We start from the raw sequence: 26,191 nt of genomic DNA, 5'->3' as shown, positions 1-26,191 counted from the left end.
TGTTTAAAATTCTGCCTTAGCTTTCATTTCCTGAATGAGTGGGGCCTGAAGGTCAGCCAGAAGTGAAAGATTAAGGTCTTCTCTGGTTTTTTCTGAGCATGCAGCCCATCCTGGGCATGGGTGTGGACTTCTTCATTCCTTGGTATATGCAAGAGCTTTTAAAAGCCCTTATTCCCCACATATCTCCTTTTCCAAACTCTTCTTTCCCAGGTTCTTTGGTCTTTCTGTTGCTTGTCCTAGGCTGCTACGGCCAATAGTTTTGCCTTTATGTGCCTTCAGCAAATGCCCAAATGCCACCCCTTGCTCCAGAACTTTGGGGAATCACTGGACAGGTGCAAACACACAACCAAATTTTGTTGAGAACAGAGTCTGCATTGCTCCCTCTGGCACTAATAATCTGCACTGGGAGTTCACACTGCTGTCTTCATGAGCACCAGGAATCTCGAGAATGGAGGTCAGGAAGTAAGCAATTTAAAATGCCACGGCGCTCTCCTATTGCAATGCAGCAGCTTCTTTCTTCATTATGCTTTCCTCTGGTGGTTCTAAGTTTTTGGCCAGATTCTGGAGTTCTGCGAAAGTTGATTCTGATAGTTTTTGATAGTTATTGTGGAGGGACAGATCCCTGGAGTTCCCTACTCCACCATTTTTAGTGACTTTGCTCCTCTCATTTTCTTAAAATTACTATTGTGTCCTCCTGTAAAAAACTTACTGTCCTTTAGACATTGATTTTAATAGTATATCATTCTTATGCATATATAAACAGGAAAATATAAGCCAGGTCTATTGCTTAAGATATTCCTAAACTTATTCACGTTCACTGTTTGCCTCCTCTGAATCACTTTTAATATTTTTTTTTTTTGTGAGGAAGATCAGCCCTGAGCTAACATCCATGCTAATCCTCCTTTTTTTTTTGCTGAGGAAGACTGGCTCTGAGCTAACATCGATTGCCAATCCTCCTCCTTTTTTCCCCCAAAACCCCAGTAGATAGTTTTATGTCATAGTTGCACATCCTTCTAGTTGCTGTACGTGGGACGCGGCCTCAGCATGGCTGGAGAAGCAGTGCGTCGGTGCACGCCCGGGATCCAAACCTGGGCCGCCAGTAGCGGAGCAGGCGCACTTAACCGCTAAGCCACCGGGCCAGCCCTCTGAATCACTTTTAAACTCAGAGTCATTGATGTTGAGTTTTCTTACACAACACTGCTCTCTCGTCCATCCAGAGAGTTGGTGATGTAGAATGTCTTAAAAGAGCACTCTCTACCATCATCCCCAGGATTTCACTCCCAGCTGCTGACAACCACACGCAGGCAATGACAAACATCATAACTGACACCTTGACCAATGGTGATTGTCATATGCATCCCAATTTCAACAAAACATGAAGAAATGTGCATCTAATAATTGGCAATATGTGAGATGTATTTTTTTCTGAAAAACCAGCTAAGGAAATGATTGATTTGACATAAGTAAGTCACAGAAAACAATAGAGAGGTGCCATGTTAGCAGGGGCTAGCAGATGGAGGGATCCTGCCAGCCAAGTAGCAGAGGGGAGGAAGAGTGCTCTCAGCAGAACCATCAGCATCACACACAGGGGACCAGGCAGGTCTCCTGGGTGTTCAGAACTGAGTCAGGCATCAGTTGCTTGTGGTAGGAAATTGATTTAAAGAAGTGGGCAGAGGAAGGCTCACAGTTGGAAACTGAAACTACATTCTCTTGGCAAAGAATCTTTCAAAAGATTCTAAGAAACAGAGTAATGTGATGGTATCTTCCTCTTCAAAGATCTCTTAGCAGCGATCTGAAGAACGGATTGGATGAGAAGAACAGACTGTGAGAGTGCAAACCTGCTGTGCACGTACTGGGTGAGCAGGTGTGACTGAAGTGCTGCTGATGAGGTGCCTGGGAGCTGGGCTGTGGCAGAAAGCTGGGAGGCAGGAGTGACAGGAGTGGGGTGATCGAAGGATGAATCTACTTGACAAGAATATGGGTTGGGAAGACAAATTGCTTCTCCTTTGTGTTTTTATTATTGGCAATGTGAGCAAGTATAGGCAGGTTGGACCCCTGACCCACAGAACCAAATACCTGTTCTCAGCTCTGGCTACTTTGTAATCTAGGGGCTCAGTCTCTCAAATTCCAGACACTCAAGTGAATGCAGACATTTTTACCCATCACAGTAGCCTTTTAATAAAACACACAGGCTTTAACAGCGCTTGAGATGTGTGACCCCAACACCCACTCGTTTTATTCTTTTGGCCCTTGTCTTCCCTTTTCCAAACTCTCACACTGGGAACAAGGTTTACCCAAAAAACTCTATATTTGTAACTTCACTACTGTCTGACACAAAACACATGAAAATATACCATAAAGTTAAAATTAGCCCTAAGACAGAAGGTTAACAAAAGTATCTAATGTGATAGTTGAGAATAATAATCTAAAGAGCGAACTAAAGTCAACAAGGTTTTCCTCCTCCTGAAACTCCATTTGTTTCATTGCTCAAAAATCATTTTCACTGTTTCAGACTTTAATTTGGAGGAGAACTGTTCTTGCCCTATATCTTGTGCCATATCAAGCATTCAGGAACGCTCCCTCATTAGGACTGAGTTATGGGCACTTCATGTTATGAATGAGTAGGAGAAAACCAAACTGATCTTCTAGCCCTGACAGTGCTTAACAACACAAGAGCACATTGTAAACATTTTGAGCCTCCTGAATTTCTAAAGACTGATGTATTTAGAAAGTCCACGTGGAGTAGACTTCATTTGAACTCAGCTGTGCTTAACACGGGAATATCCTTGGAAACATGAGAAATAAAAAGATTCCAGCGGGAACGCCTTCCGTGTGATGGTTCTACTCAGAATACCCAAGACTCAGGAAGGCTCAAATAATTATTTGAAGCAGATCCCTAACAATGACAAATGATTAAGAACAACTGTGGTGTATTTATTTTGAAGAAATAGTAGAGTTAGGAAAAAGCAGTAAGTGGAGACATTGAAGAAATGACTATGAATGACTACTGTCACAAAAACTAAACTTTAAATTGGTTTATTATTTTTTAAAAAGTCTTTAATTTGCCCTCAAATGTCACAACAAATCCATACTTTGCTGACTATAACCTCTCCTCTCTCTTTTTCTGGAAAAGGGAAGAAAATTCTTTAATCTAAAAGTGATTATTAGCTACTGGTTGACACATTTTTAAAATGTAGGCCCAGCATCTCTTTCAAGCTCAATCCCAAATGTCAAGGGCATGCCACTGTTCTTCTTCAGTAGCATTATTGTCTTGGAAACTCAACTTCGTTTTAATAATTATATTTCTATTTATTGACATCTGAATCTACTAATCATCTCACTAAATTATTTTTATGAGAATATAGTTCTTCTATATAAATATTTATTTTGCATTCCCTAATTGATTAGAGAGGGCTTTAATAGTGTTTTTATGGCTTCCTAAACAAATAAGAACTAAGAAGTTTGTCCTAGGCCTTTACTCTGGGTGTGCATGAACCCACACTATATGTGGTCCTGGGTTTTACCCTTAATAGATAATTAATCAATAGTGTAACAACAACATCGTGAACCCTCTCTGAGTGATTCTAAAGCAGTATGTTTGTATTTCTAGAAAACCTATTGACTATCCCAGGGTGCATCATTAGAAATCACGTCTGGAATTGACCGCAGAAACTCCAGCAGCAGTTTGTGGAGCATTTGGTGTTTGGACCCAATGTCCGGTGAACGAGAAGCCAAGAACAGATGTGAGATGGAGGCCACGTTTGAGTAGGGACAGTGATTTAACAAATGGAATTGACCAGAAATGCCTGCCCCAAATTGCAGGACACTTAACGAACAAAGCCAATGCACACTGAGTGTTTTCATGCATTTTGCACTGTGAGCTAGCAACTTAATACCCCGGCAGATCTACTAGTATAAATCTTACCTTTCTTCTAAAGAGGATCCAACCTCTTCACATTTAAAAGCCTTTCTTTTTGGAATACTATTGAACAGAGAAAAAAAGAGCCTGCAACAAAATAGGACGAAGCAAGATACTACCACAAGATGGCACTGCTTTAGCAGACCTAGAAGAAAAGCTAGCGTCGGGGAGCTCGCGGGGAGCGCGGGGTCCTCTGGCCCCGCGGCTCTGCGGCGTTTGAGGACGGCCGCGGACCTGGCCCGGCCTCCGCGCGCGGGAGCTAACTGCATTTAGGGTGGCCAGCGGCTTAGACGCTGCGACCTGACTCCTCCTCCCCCATTTACTCTGCCCTAATGTCCCTTTGGTCAGGAAGCCCCAGCCGCGATGCAGAGCCTCGACCCCCAGGGCCGGCGGGACTCCGGGACCCCCGAGGATGGCGGCTAAAACAAGCCCCGATTTCCTGAAACGTGAGAGGCTGAGCGGGCTCCGCGCCAGCGGGTGGGTGCGAGGCAGCCCCCCCACTGCGCCCTCCCCGCCGACCAGACCAGAGTCCCCACGACGAGATCTGTGGCTGGAGACTTGTCCCCGTGTTCTGTCCTCCCCCGGCGTCCCTCCCTCCTTCCCTCCGACGATGGGAACGGGCCCGGGACACGCGCGCCCGGGCCAAGTCCTGGTTTTGATTTCACTCGCGGCTCCGAGGAACCAAGAGGCTCCCACCCCACAAACAGGAAGGAGAGAAGGACTGGAGTGCGGGCAGAGGGAGGGTCATTCCCAGCAGTGCTGCCTGGGCCGGGCCGGACCGGGGGCCGGGGGCGGGAGCACGCACCTCTGCCCTAACGCGCGGGTGGGAGCGGAGCCTCGGGGTGGGGCAAGGAGGAGGGCGGCAAGGAAGGTTCGAGGGGCGGCCCCGGGGGCGGGGCGGGGCGGGGGCTCCCAGGGTGCGCCGCCTGCCGCCCCCCCCTCCCCGCGCCCCGGGGTGCCCCCGCGGTTCTGGAGCCGGGGCGGGGTCTGCGCGTCAGCCCGGGCTAGAAAAGGCGGCGGGCCCGGCCCAGCGAGCTGACAGCCGCGCTCGGACACAGCCTGGCCCGACGCCGCCATGAGCGCCGCGCTCTTCAGCCTGGACGGCCCTGCGCGCGGCGCGCCCTGGGCCGCGGAGCCCACGCCATTCTACGAGCCGGGCCGGGCGGGCAAGCCGGGCCGCGGGGCCGAGCCGGGGGCCCTGGCCGAGCCGGGCGCCGCTGCCCCGGCTATGTACGACGACGAGAGCGCCATCGACTTCAGCGCCTACATCGACTCCATGGCCGCCGTGCCTACCCTGGAGCTGTGCCACGATGAGCTCTTCGCTGACCTTTTCAACAGCAACCACAAGGCGGGCGCGGCGGGCGCGAGCGCGGGCGCCCTGGAGCTGCTGCCCGGCGGCCTGGCGCGCCCCCCGGGCCCGGGCCCCGCCGCCCCGCGACCGCTCAAGCGCGAGCCCGACTGGGGCGACGGCGACGCGCCCGGCTCGCTGCTGCCGGCGCAGGTGGCCGCGTGCGCGCAGACCGTGGTGAGCCTGGCGGCCGCCGCGCAACCCACACCGCCTACGTCGCCGGAGCCGCCGCGCAGCAGCCCCGGGCCGAGCCCGGCGCCCGCCCCGGCCCGGGAGAAGGGCGCCGGCAAGAGGGGCCCGGACCGCGGCAGCCCGGAGTACCGGCAGCGGCGCGAGCGCAACAACATCGCCGTGCGCAAGAGCCGCGACAAGGCCAAGCGGCGCAACCAGGAGATGCAGCAGAAGCTGGTGGAGCTGTCGGCCGAGAACGAGAAGCTGCACCAGCGCGTGGAGCAGCTCACGCGGGACCTGGCCGGCCTCCGGCAGTTCTTCAAACAGCTGCCCAGCCCGCCCTTCCTTCCGGCCGCGGGGGCCGCGGACTGCCGGTAACGCGCGGCCCGGCGGGGAGAGACTCACCAACGACCGATACCTCAGACCCGACGGGCCGGAGCGGAGCGCGCCCTGCCGGGTGCCGCGAGTGCCGCCCGGCGCCGGCTGCAGTTTCTTTGGGACGTGTGAGCGAAAGGAAGCTGCAGCCTGGATTTACCACCACTGAACTTCGAGAGAAGCTATGTGTGTTTATTTTCCCTTAAATTATTTTTATAATGGTAGCTTTTTCTACACCTTACTCTTATTGATGCAGCTAAGGTACATTTGTTAAAAGAAAAAAAAAAAGACTTCAGACAAACCCTTTGTATTGTAGATAAGAGGAAAAGACGGAGCATGCTCCTTTTTTTATAATAATTTTTACAGTATTTGTAAGAATAAAGCAGCATTTAAAACCAACCCTGATTCCTGTATTCGCAGTGACTCCCGCATGCCGGTGGCCCCCAGGACCCGGCGGGAAGGTGCATTCCAGGCCTGGCGCGCAGCAAGGGACACGGGGTGTGTCCCCCGAGGGGGACCAAGCTTCCTAGAAGAAGGGGTCTGCTTTGGTTTTGAAACATGCGCAAGTCTACCTCTAAATGCTTTATTTAATTTAGCTAAGATCGGGGAAGCACGACCAAGCTCACGTTCAACTAGCAGCTTTCTGTTGGAAGGTTGCTCCCCCAAAAATACCCGGACTAAGGGAGGGGCTGGCCGGCCCACTGGCCCTGCAGCTGACTGGGGGCCCTGAGAACAGCGAGGAGCTCCCTAACCTTCGGTGAGGGGTAGAGGAAGGGGTCAGGTTATCCCAAAAGCACGTTGGAATCCTCTTTGGCTTTCCTGGGACTTTGCTTTCGCTTTCCTTGGTCTCATGGCCAGCTTCAAAATTTTCAGTGTGTTTAATTAAATACAAGACAGTCATGTAGTAGACGAAAAGGACAGTCACAAAGCCACTTGAAACTGGCCATCTTGCCAGTAATGGTAATGTTTCAAAGCTCAGTCTGGACAAATAAAGCCGTTTGCTTTCCCCCTTCTACGTCTATATTATGTAATGAACTAACTATGGCATGTCATGATTATATTGTAGAAAGGAAACAAAATCTTTAGTGTTTAAAGATAATTAATTCATGGCTTTAGATGTAATTTAAATCTCGGCCAACAAAGCAAACGATAACCACCCACTCCTCTTGCGTCTGTACTCTCGGCTCTCTGCTCAGCACACAGCGGGATTAGATGGGCCTGTCTAGGGTGAGCTGCTGTCTCTGTGCAGCGTCGCTATAATCACGCCCCTGAACTTATCTACACTTTATGGGTAACAGTTTTACCTCTGACATGGTTTCCCAGAACATTTTCCCAAAAATATTAAACTTCAAAATGCTTAGGTTGGACGTTTACTGTAGCAGAATAGTAATATCACAATATAGGACAAAGATTTAAGCTTTGCAGGGTATTCTTTGGGGGAATGTTAAAACAAATACAAGGAAAACATGTGAATCATGGTAAAATTTTAAACACTTAAAAATTACCATTGAACAAAGTATTTTTTCCTGCTATATTAATATTATTGCCTAAGGTAAATACAAAGTAAAGACCTCAAAGCTTATTTAAGCTTTAATAACATGTTCTTAAATTTGCAGAAAGGTAATAAAAAATACATAACCATAGAAAAAAGTATGTTGATTTATAGTTCACAAAACCATTTTACTTAACATTTGCCCCCCAAAAATCTAAGTTCCATTTCAAGATCATAAAATACATTCACTCTGCCCATAGTTAACTACCAAAAACCACCACCACCCTTGCAGCCACAGTGCCAAGTTCACAGATCTTATGGCAACTGACGACCTTCAGAAGAGGCTCTTCCTGCACTCAGGAGCTCAATTTCCTCCAATCCAACGCAGCTAGTCGGATAGGTGGTTATGGACTGGACAAAACAGTTTAACAACCCCACCTCCTTTCCGAGGACACTCTTCACTTCGTGAGTCTGCAGTGATAAAAGACGTGCTGGTTAAAGCAAACAGACATAGCCCTGGACGTTCTGTTCCCAACAAACAGAACACCAGAGAGCAGAATAGAAGGCCCTTTCCCCAGTCCATGATCTTCCAGTCTTCAAGTGGTGAGAACAACGTTGGTGAGGAGGAACAGATGAAGGGCCGTGATAAAGGCCCTATTTATTAGAGCAAATGAAGGAACTTTTTCCTGATAACGGAATTCTGTTTTTACACAAGAACATTTAAAATATCTCGTATTGATGTTTGTTAGTGGATGCAACAATAAGCATCTCCTAGCTGGCTGCGCTCAGAGGGGAACTGTGGGGAAAAGACACAAAGGGACGTGCCCGTTTTCTAGCTGGGGGTTGGGCATGCATTGTGCTTGCAGCTGTCTCCCACTTCCTTTGGGACACTTCCCCAATCTTGCAACACTGCTGGTCAAAGGATTTCCTGGTACTTTGCCCCAAACTTCCCTCCTTAATAGGATCCCATTTCTTCTAGAGTTACAATGAGCTAAACAACTCTATGTTGTAGAAGACTTTTTCTTCACATGTTATTTGATGAATATCTTACAGTGATTGGTTAATCTCAGGCAAGTTTCATCTCTAGGTAAAAACATGGGGCACAGGGCAGCAGGGGTACTCATTGACCAGGCTTCAAAGGTATGGTGTGCCCTCACTTGGCTTGTATAAATCAAACCTCAGGACATGTTCTTCCTGGGGTAGGGGTGGGCTGAGAATAAAGAGAGGCTCAAAAGCATTGGGATAAATTACATCTCTGGTCTTAGTGGGGACTAAAGCCTTAGAAGGTAATGTGTTCTTTCAGAAACTCCTTTGCTGCCACTTGCAGAGCAATATTAGGGGTACCTCTCACCCTTCCTCTGTGCAAGACACTTGATAAACCTCTCAATAGCTCTGTTCAGTATGTATTAAGTCACCCTTTCCATCATTAATGTGTCTTGGCAAAGGGGACTGAGGCTGGAGGGGTCACACCAAATGGCCCAAGCAGGCACATGTTTGTGGCTCCCTGGGCCCTCCCATCAAAGGTGGGCATCTCCCTGCTTTACCCTGGGTCTTGGCTGGGCTCAGTGACTGGCTTCTCATGAACAGAATGAAGTGGAAGGGACGCTGAGTGTCATCCAAGCTAGGTCAGGAAAAGTGCCCAGCTTCTGCCTGCCTCTCGTGGGACCCAGACACATGCTGTGAGGGAGTCCAGACTGTGTGGATATCTGGCTAAATCCTGGGAAGGTCCCAGCTGACAGGAGCACAGTGGCCGGCTGGGATGAAGGGGACTTCTGTGACTCCAGCCCAGCCGTTGGGGCAGCAGCTGATGCTCAGTGGAGCAGAGATGTGCTGTCCTGGCAGAGCCCTGTCCAAACTGCAGGTCTGTGGGCAGAATAAGTGTGTAAGCCACTAAGCTTTGAGATGGTTTGTTGTGAAGCAATAAATGTCAGGACCAATCTGGGGTATGGGCACTGCTCTAATACCAACACGTTGTGATATGTTCATATTCCCGTCTGTAAGACAGGCGTGGTGCGAAAGACCTCACCTATTCAATGTGATTCGTAAAAAGTTTGGCCTCCTTAGTAAAAAGTTAGAGTAAGGTCACCAGAGTGGTTTAATGGAGTGATGGGGCTGAGAGTCGTTGGCCAGGACAGGAGAAGGGATGGGACCAACAGTCCCTGACTCAATGATGGTGGCCAAGGCCTCCCCGCAGCCTGGGCTCCTGTGTGAGGCAGATGTCAGGATCGGGGCCACCTCTCTCGATCACTCACTGAGGGTTTATCATGAGCCCACAGGGGCCAGACACTGAAGAGATGGCAGTGAACAAGACAGAGCTGCAAGGCTGCCTGTCTGGAGGGAGAGCAGGGTAGCACAGAGTGGGGTCACCATGTGGGGCTGGGAGGACTGAGGTGGGACCACTAGGTCCTTCTTTGTTGTCTCTTGCCATTTCAGTTAGTCTTGCATGCTGTGTGTGGGTGAAACAGATGGCCTAGGCATTCCTACACTCATTTAGGGGAAAAGTATGGAACTCGGACTTGAAAATAAGTTAGCAAAAATCATTTCTTTTTAAAATATCAGCTTTGGAAGCTACAGTTTTCAATAATAACTATATCATTTATAAATGAAGATTAAATTATAAATATTTTATATTTGGGAGAAATTAATACAGAGAGGTTAAAACAATCACACCAGCAAACTCACATACACTGTTCATATGACTGCATATGTGCATATGTATCGTATGTGTCTCTATTTTTAAAAGGCACAATATATTTTCCTTTAAATTTTCCTTTTCTGAAAGCTAAGGAAACAAACTCCAAATTTCGTATCACTGTAACGTTATCTTTGAGGACTGACATGTACAATGACAGCCAATTCCACTGTTTTCACATCTGTAGCTTGACCACACTAAAGTGAAGGCATAAAATTTAACACTCATGTATCCTAACCAGAAACAGTACATTTGTTCCAGGGAATAGAGTTATTGTTCTTGGGGCGAGTCCTAATTTGATTCTTTGGATTTTGGCAAATGTGCATTCTGACACAGAACACTGATAGAATCCACACTGGAAGATTTGCGGCCAATGTCTACACATAGGTCCTTTTCATACCCAACCTCTACTAACTGCTTTCCAGGTTGTATGTAAAGCCCTGATTATCCACCGTGAGTAAACCTGGAGGTAAGGGGCTTACTAAAATATACCTCCAGGCTTGAATTTACTCTCATTTTACTGGCGTCAGCTCTGATAACAGAGCACCCACAGAGGTGACACCTGAGGCTATCACCACCACATGCCCCTCACCTAATGCACATGCTCACACACAGGCACACACAGGCACACAAGTACATGAGCACACACTGATGTTTGCACATATGCCCTTTTGAGCTTTTTATAAGTAGGGTTTTACCGATGGGAGCACTGTTGTAGAGAGATTTAATGTATGGGAGGTATAAGCCAGCCTCAGTCAGAAGGAAATCAAGTGAATGAGGGAGGATTTCTGCCAGGGCCTCCTCCTGGTCTCTGGGTCCCTAAAGAGAGGTAGGGTGGTCAAGGGCTCTCACCACTGGAGGCTTCCTAGAGGAAGCACCAGGCTGCTCTCCTGGGGAGCCCGCAGGGACCCAGTAGGAGATTGGACCTGAGCCTGGAGGGCCCAGCCAAAGCCACACGAGGAATCGCAGGCAGGCGCTGTGCCTCTGTGATATAATGAGCTGTGTGCCATCCCCAGTGGTGTTGGTGTTGGTTTGTTTAGGTCGTGGGTGTTGGTTCATTTTGCTCTGTGATGTGATGAGCTGTGCGCCATCGCCAGTAGTGTTGGTCTTGGTTTGTTTAGGCCGTGGGTGTTGGTTCATTTTGCTCTGTGATGTGATGAGCTGTGCGCCATCCCCAGTGGTGTTGGTGTTGGTTTGTTTAGGCCGTGGGTGTTGGTTCATTTTGCTCTGTGATGTGATGAGCTGTGCGCCATCCCCAGTGGTGTTGGTGTTGGTTTGTTTAGGCCGTGGGTGTTGGTTCATTTTCCAATGTGTTCTCCTTAAGCAGGAGTTTCCCCAACGCTTTCCCCCAACATTCTCCACAAAAATATGTTCCCTGATAAGCCAGATCTGCATCTTGAGCACCTCTTTTAAAGCCCCTACCTTGGAAACCTCCAATCCCTCAGCCTTACCCAGCACTACACCCTTCTTTCTTCCTCCCCTCTTCCCTTGTGGATAGAGAGATGAGGCACAAGGAGTCAGCCCACAGGTGCTGCTGCCTCGTCACCCACTAAACACATCAACTTTAATGAGCACAGAAGCACACACACGTTCCCTGTCACACACCTCTGCCAGGCGGTCACTTGTGGGGATAACAACGACTTTCCCTGTCTGAGATGTCTGCATCCAACAGAGACAGGGGCTGTGAGCCCTGTGTTTGTCACCTTCTCAGCAGTAAATGTGGGTTCTGCCCACTGGGATGCTGGGATGATTAAATGTGGCAATGTGTGAGAAAAGTTGTGAGAGCAGTTCTTGGTCCACAGTAATTATTTACATTTTACTTGCATACAATCAGGGAATATTTGTTTATAAACCCTCCTCCAGCATGGTCACTCCCTGTTAAAGTGCAGCAGCCCCTTAGGTGAGGGTTTGGTGCTGTGTGCGTGTTGGGGGGCAGTCACAGAACTGCTTTTGTTGTTGTTGTTGTTGGGGAAGATTCTCCCTGAGGTAACATCCGCTGCCAATCATCCTCTTTTTTCACGTGAGCCGCCACCACAGCACGGTCACTGACACACGAGTGGTGTAGGTCTGCGCCCGGAAACCGAACCTGGGTTGCCGAAGCGGAGCCCGCTGAACTTTAACCACTAGGCCATCAGGGCTGGCCTCAGAATTGCTTTTAAGAGTCGTGCCCAGGCCTGTGGGCTTTATCCCAAGGAGGGAGCCAGAAACTCTTTTTAGAGCTCCACAGGCAATTCTACCCTGAAATCAGAGCTGGGAACCACAGGCTCAGACTAGTGATCCTCAAAGATTCTGTTCACGGATTTATCCACATTCCAATTTAATCCAAGCTCTGATAGCCACGGTTTAGATGAAAGAGTGCAAATGGCTGCTCTGCCACCTGGTGCTGCCAGCTTCTCCTGAGGTGCAGCAGGGGGTGGGACAGGGGCTAGCGAGGGGCTGGAGAGGGCATCCCGGAGGGGAGGAGCCGCCCTATATAGGATGGGTCACATCAGTCTCACATTCTAGCTGGAATCAGAGTTGGAATTTGGCTATAGGAACCCATCAGAAAGTTCTGCAAATGATCACCCTACCCTTTCACCACAACCCCATGAGCTGGCCCAAGTCTGCTACCTGGATGTGGACCCCAACACTGGTCACAGACACCTTTTGTGACTTGGGAGGCTGTGCCCTGGCACTACTCCAGTGGGTAGTCCCCGGTGCCCTTCTCTGGGGTTCATCGATTCCTTGGGCCACTCGTGGGGCTTTTAAATGGCTTTGACAAGACAGAGGGGGTATCTCAAGGACAGACCTCTTTTATTTATGAGGGCCAAATTTCAGGAAGAAGAAACTGTCTTTGGCCCATAAGTTATATATATTTAAGGTGGTGGTTTTCTAGGAGGAGCATACCACTTTACTAAGCCTCACCATAGTAACTCTCAGGGCAGGCAAACCAGTTCTGAGAAATAATGGTAAAGTTTCTAGTTACTCAGACTCTGGAATACCCAGCAATTAAAAAAATATGTGTGTCTCAGATAACTCTGTTCCATTAACATGAAATCGTGGCAGTAGGACTTGAAATCTCAAGACTGTCTTACCATTATCAAAATCAGGGAGGCAGATGCATGTCTTAAGTCAAACTGCAAGGTTGATTGGAAATAACTTCAATTCCGAAAAGGAATGGATCTCATTAGCAGACATTTGTTAGTGAACGACAGCAGTAAGACTTCTGCATGTTTCAGCATAGTCTAAACACTTAGCTTGCACACAATTATATAGTTGGGCTTTGTTGTAATTGAAAGTACACAGAGGAGGGGTCTTCATCTGGGGGATGATCTGCTAACTCAGGGCTCAAGAGCATAAGAACACACACCTGGGCTGGGCGTCCCTGGACTTACCCCATCATCGCAGGCGGCAAACCGCAGGAGTGAAGCAATACTGCTCTGCAGCAGCTGTAATAACAGTGAGACGGGCCGGGTTAAATCCCACCACTGCCGTAACTGCTCGTGCTGCAACACCCACGTCCTGAAATTAACATGTTAAATCGAAACCACTGTCTTTTCTTTAGTAGCTTCAATCTCAAAGCCTTAAGTCAAATGTGACTTTTAAGTCACACACATAGAAAGACTGTATTCCTGAGGGTGACTCCTTCCCCCTTTCCCAGAGAAGAGCAACAGATGCAGCTCTCTCCGGCCAGGGAGTCCGAGCGGCTCCATGAAGTGGACACGGGATGCATCCGAGCTCCTGCACCAGCCCTACCTTGACGCTCACTGTGCACTGGGGGCGCGAGGGGCAGTCCAGGAAGACCTGCAGGTGCCTTCTGAGAAGAGGAACGGTGACCACGCGGGAGCAGTCCCCACAGGAAAAGGTGCCTCTGTTGTTTGGAAATGCACAGGAAAGACAAGACCAAAAAGGCATACGTCAGAAGAGTCTAGCAGTAGACAAGCACTTTTCTAAACATGAATGTTTGCTGAGATAGAAAAGGGGTATTTACTTTCAGAAACCAAGTTCCTGAAATAGGCCGGAAGAAGCCCCAGGCTCAGCCTGTTCTGAGGGATAAATGTCAGCTTCTGGCTAATGGCTACGTGGGCATGTAATACCCAGAGGACGGAAGGGACACTTAGACAGAGAAGCCTCATTCAAGCTGAGCATAGAGGATGACAGCAAATATCCCACGAAGCAAGTGAAGGCCCTCTGCGAGGCAAAGGGAAGTCAGGGCCTCCCATCAACCTGAGTGGGAAAACCTACTTTTATTGTGTGTGTGAGGAAGATCTGCCCTGAGCTAACATCTGTTGCCAATCCTCCTCTTTTTGGTGAGGAAGATTGGCCCTGGGCTAACATCCGTGCCCATCTTCCTCTACTTTATGTGGGCCGCTACCACAGTACGGCTGATGAGTGGTATGTTAGTGCACGCCTAGGATCCGAACCTGCAAACCCTGGGCCGCTGCAGCGGAGTGCACGCACTTAACCACTACGCCACCGGGCTGGCCCCTGGGAAAACCTACTTTTAATCACCAGTATCTATGTTCCTTATTGCTACCATGTAAACTTGTGATTTGCATTCTTCTTGTCTCTTAAATATGATCCAGTGATGACTTGTTTATATAGAAAGCCAGCAACCCAGGAGAAGCAAAAGGCATCATTTGCTCTTTGCTTCTTAAGTAGCAGAAAAGCAATGAGCATGCCCCTTTCTGTCATGTGATAAAGTCAACTTGGGAGGCCAGAGAACTGACTCAGAGAACTGCATCAGGACCGGCCCTAGACCGGGCCCTAGGGAGGGCTGTATAACGCCGGGCAGGGAAGGGGTGTCTGTGGATGAAGCTGTGCTTTGGTGTCTGGATAAGTTTGCGCCCTCGCAAAGACAAGCTGTACAGTTACCAAGTTTGTCTTCCTTATTCCTGTTGGCCCTAAATTTTTCTTTTTTTGCTGGACCGATAATAAAGGAGCTGAGGACAAAACCTGGCTCTTTTCTCCTTTAAGAGGAGCTGCAAGAAAGAGCAAAAATCTCCCTTGCAAAGAAAGCAAACACACCGTGCACCACAGCCCCTTCCCTGCACTCAGCAGACTCGGTTTCCCACTTGGAGCTCATGCCTGGCCCCTGGCACTGCAGAAGCAGGTGACCTGAGAAAACAAGGCAGTGGGGACCCTGGAGCCAGGTGGCTGCTGCCCTGGGGTCTTTCAGCCCAGCCCCTGCCCCCTTACCTGTCTTCTGGGCTCTGTTTCAATCTCTCGTTGCCACACAGGTCACATGTAGGCCACGAGAAGGCAGTGCTCTCATCCACACCAACCACAGCGCCTGGGCCCAGGAGAAAGCACAGCCCGAGTCTCAGAGGGGGTTCCTACCTTCCCAACTTTTCTTTGCCCCTCAGGCCAGAGATGATAACACGAGATGCCTCAGAATCTTTTCTCACTTTGAGTTTATATAAATGTTCCTAGGTTTTTTATAATTTCCATTTATTGTACAAACAAAATTACAACAAAAAGTAAGTTTTAAAACTTGCCCACATTACTACCAGACCAAGTATTTCCATTTTTGCCCGATCTTTTCTAGTCTTTTTCCAGATGCATATATATTGAAATTGTTACAAGCAAAGCATCAGCGCAATGTCTCATTCTACCTTTTAGGTTGCTGTATAGCTGTTGTTTTGTTACTTGTAATGACTTCTGACAAAAGTGAAAGAAGGAAGTGCCAAAGCAGGCCTGCATCTGAACATCAAGACGACAGAAATCACGACTATAGAAAAACAACCCAACTTTAACCTAGACCATGAAGACATTGAAACTGTTAAAGATTTTGTTTACCTTGGTTGAGTCATCAATTTAAATGGAGACTGCAGACAAGAAATCAAGAGAAGACTGAGACTTGAAAGTGCAGAAATGAAAGAATTAGAAAAGATCCTCAAGTTAAGGAAGTGTCGTTACAGACTAAGGCCAGGACGATCCACACCCTGGTGTTCCCAATTACTATGTACTGGTGCGAAAGCTGGACAGTGAAGAAGGCGGACAGGCAAAAAATGGATTCATCTGAAATATGACACTGAAGGAGAGCTCTACGGGTACCCTGGGCTGCCAGAAAGATGAACAAGTGGGTCCCAAAGCAGATTAAGCCTGAACTATTGCTGGAGGCAAAAATGATAAAACTGAGGCTGTCCCACCTTGGGACATGAGAGGACATGTCCTTCATGAGAGGACAGGATTCTTTGGAAATAATAATGCTGGGAAAAGCAGGAGGTGGCAGGAAAAGAGGAAGACCAAGTATGAGATGGATTGACTCCACAAAGGTAGCCAAAGGCATGAGTCTACAGGAGCTGAGTAGGGCTGTTGAGGACAGGACACTGTGGACATCACTCATTCATAGGGTTGCCAGGAGTCAGAGCCAAACGTGACAGCACGTAACAACGATAGCTGTTGTAAGGATTGTTTTACATATCTTATTGATATTCCATTTAGGTGATGTGTCACAGTTCCCTTAGCCATTCTCCATATCAGACATTTAGGTCTCCAAATTACTTTAGTGGTAAGGCAGTGGGTAACTTTGTACATAGGCCTTTTCTGTACTGGGATCCATTCCTTAGGCTAGATTCCTGGACGTAGAATTACTGTGTCAAAGACTATGAGCATTAGAGATGCAGAAACACCCCTTTAGAAGGTGTTTCCCACAAGGACTTTCTGATTCACACTGTCACCATCCATTCACAGGGTGCTAGTTTCACTGCCCTGCATGCTGACATCACCTTAAGTATTTGCCTCCTTAACAGGTATAATGGAATTACTTATTTTAGTTTCTACTTCTTTGACAAGGAAAGATAAATACACTTATAGGTTAGTTAATATCTCCTCTCATGTGATTCCTATAGTTTCCTTATTTTTTTTTTACTGTAACATTTGTGATTTACTTATTCAACAAACAAATGTGTATACAATGCTATTTAGTGTGGGATATATGTGTAGCATTAAAAACATAAAGATGGATGCTACAATCCCTACTCCCATGGACTCCACAGTCTCATTGGGAAGGCAGATAAACAAAGACTGAGTGAAAAGACCATGAAATATGGGATAAAATATTTGCAAAAGAGATATCCGATAAAGGACTGTTATCCAAAATATGCAAAGAACTCTTAAAACTCGACAATAAGAAAATAAACAACTGAATTAAAAAATGGGCCAGAGACCTTAACAGACACCTCACCAAATGAGATATACAGATGGCAAATAAGCATATAAAAAGATGTGCCACATCATATGTCATCAGGGAAATGCAAATTAAAACAACGAGATACCACTACATACCTATTAGAATGATCAAAACCAAACACTGACAACACCTAATGCTGGTGAGGATGTGGAGCAACAGGAGCTCTCATTCATTGCTGATGGGAATGGTACAGCCACTTTGGAAGACAGTTTGGCAATTTCTTACAAAGCTAAACATAGTTTTACCATACAACAGTTTACCATACAAGTCGCACTCCTTCAACCCAAAGGAGTTGAAAACTTATGTCCATAAAAAAACCTGCACATAGATGTTTACAGCAGCTTTATTCACAATTGCTATAACTTGGAAGCAACCAAGATGCCCTTCAGTAAGTGAATGGATAAACAAACTGTGGTATATCCAGACAATGGAATATTATTCAGCACTAAAAATAATTGAGATATCAAGTCATGAAAAGACATGGAGAAAACTTAAATGCGTATTACTAAGTGCCAGTTTGAAAAAGCTATATAATGCATGATTCCAACTATATGACATTCTAGAAAAAGCAAAACTATACAGACAGTAAAAAGATCAGTAGTTGCTAAGTGTTAAAAGGGAGGGAGGGATGGATAGGCAGAGTATGGAGGATTTTTAGGGCAGTGAAACTACTCTGTATGATACCATAATGATGGATACATTTCTCTAAACCCATAGAAAGTACAACACCAAGAATGAACTCTAATGTAAACTATGGACTTTGGGCAATAATGATGTGTCAAAGCAGGTTCATCTGTTGTAACAAATGTACCATCTGGTGGGGGATGTTGATAATGGCGGAGGCTGTGCAAGTGTAGGGGCAAGAGATGTATGAGAAACTGCTGTACGTTCTGCTCAATTTTCCTGTAAACCTAAAACTGCTCTAAAAAATAGTCTATTTTAAAAAAATACCATGAAATAAATGCTAAATTGAGAAATGGAAAAGACCCCTCACAAGTGCAGAAGAGAAGCCTTCCAGGGCTTGAGGATCAGGGCAGGCTTCCTAAAAGAAGGGACATGAGGTGTGGTTGCAGGTGGGGAGGGGGGCACAGGCTGACCCTGCACCTCACGGTGGGGCTGGAGGCCAGGCAGGCATAAAGGCCGGGCAGGTGAAAGGGGTATGAAGTTGGCAGACCACAATCATCTAGGGTCTTGCTGGGGATTTTAGACTTGATCTTGGAAGGGATGAGAAGCCAGGGAGAAATTTTAAACAGGGGATTGAGATGGTCTGATTTTCTTGGAATGTGAAGTAATATAGATATCATCTAGATACACTGGCAAATCACAGACCACCCTTATTGAAAAGTGGTGAAATTAGACATTTGAAAATTGAGAATTTCATTCCCCACAAGAACAATTAGGAGAAAATTTATCTGTAGAGGGTAAGCTCACCATTTTTGAGGATTTGGAAAAAAATTAGGGTGCAGTTCAGGCAATGAAAGAAAAATAAAGGTCAATACAAAACTACATGAAAAAAATCACACAAGCAAGGAAATAGGAATGTGGTATACTATTTTCCTTTTCAGTGAAAAATCTTTATATAATCATGATAATAAAAACACCATTTATTGATTTTCATCTTGAAGAATCAAGCTGTAGACAAAGTGTGCAAGGTTGAATTATGGTTATGAAACAGAATATTATCAATTTTAACAATATAAAGTATAGAAACAACTGTAGGAAGGTGGAAAGGAAGAGTACAGTAAAAGAAGGGCACGAGAACTAATATTCTCTTCTTTTAAAGTGTGAAATAAAGATACTATCTTTAGCAGGGTGAACAACAAACAAACAAATAAACAAAACCCCTGCAGCCAATATCATACTGAATGGTGAGAAAGTAGATGCTTTCCTTTTGAGAGTAGGAACAGAGCAAGGAGTTCCCTCTCACCACTGCTATTCAACATGGTACTGGAAGTCCTAACTAATGCAATAAGACAAGAAAAGGAAATAAAAGGTATACAAATGGGGGAGGAAGAAAAAAGCTTTCCTTGTTTACAGATAACATAGTTTTCTACATAGAATATCCCAAAGAATTAACAAAAAAACGACTAGAACTACAAAATGATTATAGCAAGGTTATAGGATACGAGGTTAAAAAACAAAAGTCAATTGCTTTCTTACACACTAGCAATAAACAAATGGAATTTGCAATTAAAACATAACACCATTTACATTAGCACTAAAATACATTAAATACTTAGGTATACAAGTAACAAAATATGTACAATTTCTATATGAAGGAAACTACAAAACTGCTGAAAGAAATCAAAGCTCTAAATAAACAGAGAGATATTCCGTGTTTATGGATAGGAAGACTCAATAGTGTTAAGATGTAAATTTTTTCCAAGTTGATCTACAGATTCAATACAATTCCAATCAAAATTCCAGCAAGTTATTTTGTGGATATCAGCAAACTGATTTTAAAGTTTATATGGAAAGCAAAAAGACCTAGAATAGCCAAGACAATATTGAAGAAAAACAAAGTTGGAGAACTGACACTACCCGACTTCAAGACATTCAATAGAGCTACCAATATCAAGACAGCATCGTATTGGTGAAAGGACAAATAAAGCAGTGGAACAGAACAGAGAGGCCAGAAATAGACTCACATAAATACAGTCAACTGCTCTTTGACAAAGGAATAAAGACATTTCAATGTGAGAGAAGATAGTCTTTTCAACAATGTTGGAACAACTGGATATCCATATGCAAAAAAATGAATCTAGAAAGAGCCCTTACACCTTTCACAAAAATTAACTCAAAATGGAGCACAGACTTAAATGTAAAATGCAAAATTATAAAACTACTAGAAGAAAAGAGGAGAAAATCTGGGTGACCTGGTTTTGACAATGAATTTTTAGATACCACACCAAAAGCACAAGTCATGAAAGAAAAAACTGATGTGGGACTTCATTAAAATTAAAACTTCTAGTCTGCAAAAGACACTGTTAAAAGAATGAAAAGACAAGCCACAGACTGGATGAAAATATCCACAAAAGACATATCTGATAAAGGACTATTATCCAAAATATACAAAGAACTCTTAAAACTTGACAAGAAAATAAACAACCCAATTAAAAGACGGGCTAAAGACCTTAACAGACACCTCACCAAAGATGATATACAGATGGCAAATAAGCATATGAAAAAATGCTCCACATCATATGTCATCAGGGAAACGCAAATTAAAACAACATTTTAAAGAGATACCACTACACACCTACTAGAATGGCAAAAATCAAACAATGACAACACCAAATGTTGGTGAGGATGTGGAGCAACAAGTATTCTCATTTATGGTTGGTGGGAATGCAAAATGGAATAGCTACTTTGGAAGATAGTCTGGTAATTTCTTACAAAGCTAAACATAGTCTTACCATATGATTCAGCAGTTGCATTCACTGGTATTTACCTAAATGAGTTGAAAATATGTCCACAAAAAAACCCACACACAAATGTTTATAGCAGCTTTATTCATAATTGCCAAAACACGGAAGCAACCAAGATGTCGTTCAGGAGGTGAATGGCTAAACAAACTGTGGTACATCCAGACAGTGGAATATTATTCAGCACTAAAAAGAAATGTGCTATCAAGCCAAGAAAAAACAAGGAGGAACCAATCTTAAAGGCATATTGCTAAATGAAAGAAGCCAATCTGAAAAGGCTATATACTATGTGATTCCAACTATCTGACATTCCGGAAAAGCAAAACTATGGAGATGGTAAAAAGTTCAGTAGTTGCCAGGGATTAGAGGTGAGGGGTAGGGAGGGAGGCATGATAGGTGGAGTACCAGGAATTTTTAGGGCAGTGAAACTATTCTGTATGATACTATAATTGTGGTTACATGATATTATATAGCTGTCAAAACCAACAGAACTGTACAACACCAAGAGTGAACCCTGGCTTCACCAGGTGTGGGGGCCCTGGACCTGGTCACTCTATAGCTCACTCCCAGAACACTTCTTCACCTGGTCAACCTTGGCCAGCTTTGGCTTCTTGAAGAAGGTAAATCCCCTGCTACCGACCTTGCGGGCCATGGTGGGACTGGCCGGACACGACTGGCACTTAATGCCCTTCTACAACACTTAAGGTAGCGGGGCTGCCTCCCTGCTAGGCATGACCTGGTAGGCATGAATGTTCCTAAGACATTCATTTATTAACTGACTTGCTGAAAGAGGCCTAGAATTTCTGATTAACAAACTATAGGCACCTGTGTTCAGTGCCGTCTCTGTGCCCTGCAGGCCTCTCCCCAACCTGGCACCCAGCTCCTCCCTGCCCACCACCATCAGTCTTCACACGGAGCTCTCATTGGGAGGACCTGTGAGGTTTCCCAATGCTTCTCTATTTAAATAGAGCCAAAGATAAGTAAAATGCTTTAAACATATTTATTAAGTGAATGAGAAAGGAAAACGCACCTAACAGAACCGGCTTAATCAGAAATGGTGATCCCACCAATTTATAAGATGACGGCACAGAAAATAAATAACTTTTCATCTTAATACAGGGGAAATACATAAGCCAACTAGAGCATGTTTGCTCTACGGTTTAGAAATACTGTTCTCTTTCTCCACTAATAACACCTTGGGAAATTCTAGCCATAGAAAAAAACACTCTACTTACTGAATTCTTTGCCTTAAGCTGGGAAGAGAGCTGAATGAGCAATGGACAAGTGGTGAAGGTCATTTATAACTGATATGCCTTTTTACTGCATCATTTTTTTGTGTGTATGAGGAAGATCAGCCCTGAGCTAACATCCGTTGCCAATCCTCCTCTTTTTGCTGAGGAAGATTGGCCCTGAGCTAACATCTGTGCCCACCTTCCTCTATTTTATGTGGGATGTCACCATAGCATAGCTTGATGAGCAGTGTGTAGGTCCGCACCTGGGATCTGAACCTGCAAACCCCAGGCTGCCAGAGTGGAGCGTGCAAACTTAACTACTATGCCAGCGGGCCGGCCTCTACTGCATCATTATTGAAACAAAGAATTGTGGCATCAGTGTGCACACACAGTGATCAAACCTTGGCATAAAGGCACAGACCCAGACAGCACTGCTTTGGTGTCTGCGATGTGGCCGGGGTGGGCTGGGGCACAGGAGCTTTGGCTGCTCTGATGCTTCCGTGTGTGAGGCACATGGACACCATGCCAGTACCCATGCGAATGCTTCCCATCAAGGCAATGACAGCATCCCCATCCCCAGGGCATGCCTCACTTTAGAATGATACATGTAGCAAAGCCTACAAAGCTTTGAGGGTAGTGCCTTGTTTCCAGTGCATGGCATTGTGCACAGGGTCCTGTGTGGTTCTCCTTCCACTGCTTAGGTGCTTAAGGGTCTGAAACCCTGATCCCTGGGCCGTCTAAGTTTGTCTCATGCTACTAGGGACAGAGCTTTGTGACAGATCAAATTGCCTATTGTTTACTTAAAAAATATTTAGTCCTCATCTCCCACATGAAGATTCTGTTTGGAGTGAAGTGGGGCTTAAGAATGCCTGAGCCTCATCAGGATTCCCAGTGGCTGCCAGCACCCCACAATGCTCAAGACATGGTCCACTGTGCGAGGACACGCAAGGCTGCACCTGGTCAGCGAAGAATGAAGCTCCTGCAGTATTCCAACAGCTAAGCCCTGCTGTGACAGGCACACCCTCATGAGAGTGAGGGTGAAGAGAACGGCGTGTGAAACCCAAATGATGGGCCTCAGGAGCACCCTGTATAGATGTCTAAATGCAAACAGTAACCTCTCCAGATGGTGCTTCCTACCTGATGACCAAGATGCTTGAGGCCAGGTGCTGGGAGATGTTACTCTCCCAGGAGAGTAGGTGCATGCCATAGTCTGAGGCCAGGAAGCTGAGGGCTCTTTTGTCCCCACAGCTCAGAGGATTTGGTGGCTGGAGAAGCGCCTGGGCTTCTCCAGGGGCAGTGCTGGCTGGCAAAATGGCCAAATTCTCACTTGCGAGTTTCCCTTTTCTAGACTCCATGAAGATCCTCTGTTAACACTCTCCCTTCTCCAGAGAGGTTACAATGGACAATAAATTTCTCTCACCTTGGGCTACATTTTCTTGAAATTGCCCCTTGGTCATCTTGTTTGGACTTAAAGCTCCCAAATCTCTTCAGTCCCACAGTTCTGTCTCTTTGGATGGAGTTACTTTCTATAGATGCCTTTCTCCAAGCACGGAGGTATTACAGATTCTTCCTACTGTTACTGTTGCACCTCTGTCTATTTATAATGATGGTCAACATGAAAACTATATAAAAATAATAGGAATATATCCAAAAGAACAGGAAAAATATGTCCACTCAAAAGGCTGTATATGAATATTCGTAGCAGCATTATTCATAATATAAAAATATGAACATCAGCTGATGAATGGATAAATAAAATGTAGTATATCCATACAATGGAATATTCAGCCATAAAAAGAAGTACTGATAAATGTCACAACATGGATGAATCTTGAAAACATTCTGCTAAGTGAAAGCAGCCAGAAAAAAAAGAACACATATTACATGGTTTCATTCATATGAAATGTCCAGAACAGGTCAATCTGTAGAGACAGAAAGTAGAATAGTGGCTGCCAGGGGCTGTGGGTGGAGCGGGGAGTAACTGCTAATGGACATGGGGTTTCTTTTTGGGATGATGAAAATATTCTGGAACTAGTTAGTGGGGATAGTTGCAGAACTGTGTGGATACACTAGAAACCACTGATTTGTACACTTTAAAGGAGTGAATTTCATGGTATGTGAATTACACCTCAATTAAGCTATTATTAAAAAATAGAACGCCACTTTGTTTTCAAGCTATTGAGATGTCAAAAGATAAAATATAAAATAGGAGGTGGCTGCACAACATTGTGAATGGACTAAATGCCCCCGAGTTGCTCACTTTAAAATGGTTAATTTTATATTTTGTGAACCTCATCTATAAATTATTTTTTAAAAAAATATGAGAAGGTTCTTCAGAAACTAGAAAAATCAGGTCCTCTCTCTCCTCACAAGTACCTCTACAGTTTCCTCTGTCTGCATCTCTGTGGCACTCAGTGGCTAGAAGAAAGGGATAAATTCTTAGACTCATACAACCTCCAAAACTGAACCAAGAAGAAATGGACAATCTGAATAGACCAATCACAAATAAAGAGATTGAAATAGTAATCAAAAACCTCCCAAAAAATAAAAGTCCAGGACCAAATGGCTTCTCTGGTGAATTTTACCAAACATTCAAAGATTTAATACACATCCTTCTCAAACTCTTCCAAAAAATAGAGGAAGATGGAACACTTCCTAAATCATTCCACGAGGCCAACATCACCCTGATACCAAAGCCAGACAAAGACAATACAAAGAAAGAAAATTACAGGCCAATATCGCTGATGAACATAGATGCAAAAATCCTCAACAAAATATTGGCAAACCGAATACAACAATACATTAAAAAGATCATACACCATGATCAAGTGGGATTTATACCAGGGATGCAAGGATGGTTCAACATCCGCAAATCAATCAACGTGATACATCACATCAACAAAACAAAGAATAAAAACCACATGGTCATCTCAATAGACGCAGAGAAGGCATTTGACAAGATACAACATCCATTTATGATAAAAACTCTCAACAAAATGGGAATAGAAGGAAAGTACCTCAACATAATAAAGGCTATTTATGACAAACCCACAGCCAACATCATACTCAGCGGGGAAAGACTGAAAGCCATTCCTCTGAGAACAGGAACAAGGCAGGGCTGCCCAATCTCACCACTCCTGTTCAACACAGTACTGGAGGTTTTGGCCAGAGCAATTAGGCAAGAAAAAGGAATAAAAGGAATCCAAATAGGTAACGAAGAAGTGAAACTCTCACTATTTGCAGATGACATGATTTTATATATAGAAAACCCTAAAGAATCTGTTGGAAAACTATTAGAAATAATCAACAACTACAGCAAAGTTGCAGGGTACAAAATCAATCTACAAAAAATCAGTTGCATTTCTGTATGCTAATAATGAACTAACAGAAAGAGAGCTCAAAAAGATAATACCATTTACAATTGCATCAAAAAGAATAAAATACCTAGGAATAAATCTTACCAAGGAGGTGAAGGACCTATACAATGAGAACTACAAGACATTATTGAAAGAAATCCATGATGACATAAAGAAATGGAAAGATATCCCATGCACGTGGATTGGAAGAATAAACATAGTTAAAATGTCTATATTACCTAAAGCAATCTACAGATTCAATGCAATCCCAATCAGAATCCCAATGACATTCTTCACGGAAATAGAAAAAAGAATACTAAAATTCATATGGGGCAACAAAAGACCCCAAATAGCTAAAGGAATCCTCAGAAAGAAGAACAAAGCTGGAGGCATCACAATCCCTGACTTCAAAACATACTACAAAGCAATAGTAATCAAAACAGCATGGTACTGGTACAAAAACAGACACACAGATCAATGGAACAGAATTGAAAGCCCAGAAATAAAACCACACATATACGGACAGCTAATTTTCGACAAAGGTGCTAAGAACATACAATGGAGAAAGGAAAGTCTCTTCAATAAATGGTGTTGGGAAAACTGGACAGCCACATGAAAAAGAATGAAAGTGGACCATCTGCTATCGCCATTCACAAAAATTAATTCAAAATGGATCAAAGACCTGAAGGTGAGACCTGAAATTATAAAACTCATAGAAGAAAATAGAGGCAACACACTATTTGACATTGGTCATAAAGCAATCTTTTCGGATGACATGCCTACCCAGACTAGGGAAACTAAAGAAAAAATAAACAAGTGGGACTTTATCAGATTAAAGAGCTTCTATAAGACAAACGAAACCAGAATCAATACGAACAGACAACCCACCAGCTGAGAGAGAATATTTGCAAAACATACATCTGACAAGGGGTTGGTCTCCATAATATATAAAGAACTCACACAACTGAACAACAAAAAAACAAACAACCTGATCAAAAAATGGGCAG

The 26,191-nt window shown here is 44.9% G+C and overlaps 2 protein-coding genes across 7 annotated transcripts in view; one reads left to right on the top strand and one right to left on the bottom strand.

Moving 5' to 3' along the window:
* Positions 1-4,857: 4,857 nt before the first annotated feature.
* On the top strand, positions 4,858-6,212 carry CEBPD (CCAAT enhancer binding protein delta). The gene has a single exon (XM_087447716.1). The coding sequence runs from the start codon at positions 4,995-4,997 to the stop codon at positions 5,814-5,816; it is 822 nt and encodes a 273-aa protein (XP_087303842.1). The 5' UTR covers positions 4,858-4,994; the 3' UTR covers positions 5,817-6,212.
* Positions 6,213-7,154: 942 nt separating this feature from the next.
* The window catches only part of SPIDR (scaffold protein involved in DNA repair), a 480,323-nt gene continuing 461,286 nt past the window's right edge, over positions 7,155-26,191 (bottom strand). The window contains exons 17-20 of one of the 6 annotated variants that reach the window (XM_087447711.1): positions 15,176-15,269; positions 13,733-13,847; positions 13,347-13,425; positions 7,155-7,776 (exon numbers count right to left, since the gene is read on the bottom strand). In XM_087447711.1, the coding sequence (XP_087303837.1) occupies positions 7,694-7,776; positions 13,347-13,425; positions 13,733-13,847; positions 15,176-15,269 (371 nt within the window). In that variant the 3' untranslated portion in view covers positions 7,155-7,693. Of the gene's footprint in view, positions 9,169-13,346; positions 13,499-13,732; positions 13,848-15,175; positions 15,270-26,191 lie in introns of all 6 variants that reach the window. The other 5 variants (XM_087447709.1, XM_087447713.1, XM_087447710.1 and 2 more) reach the window with 5 other exon arrangements.

This window comes from Ceratotherium simum, chromosome 23, assembly GCF_057802395.1.
Source record: "Ceratotherium simum simum isolate JZ-2026a chromosome 23, ASM5780239v1, whole genome shotgun sequence".
In the NCBI taxonomy this organism is placed as follows: domain Eukaryota; kingdom Metazoa; phylum Chordata; class Mammalia; order Perissodactyla; family Rhinocerotidae; genus Ceratotherium; species Ceratotherium simum.
The sequence above is the reverse complement of the archived record's forward strand: the minus strand, read 5'-3'. Positions and strand labels throughout refer to the sequence as shown.

What these genes read in the sequence shown, in the direction of transcription:
- CEBPD (XM_087447716.1), top strand. Translation starts at nt 4,995, where the DNA reads ATGAGCGCCGCGCTCTTCAGCCTGGACGGCCCTGCGCGCGGCGCGCCC.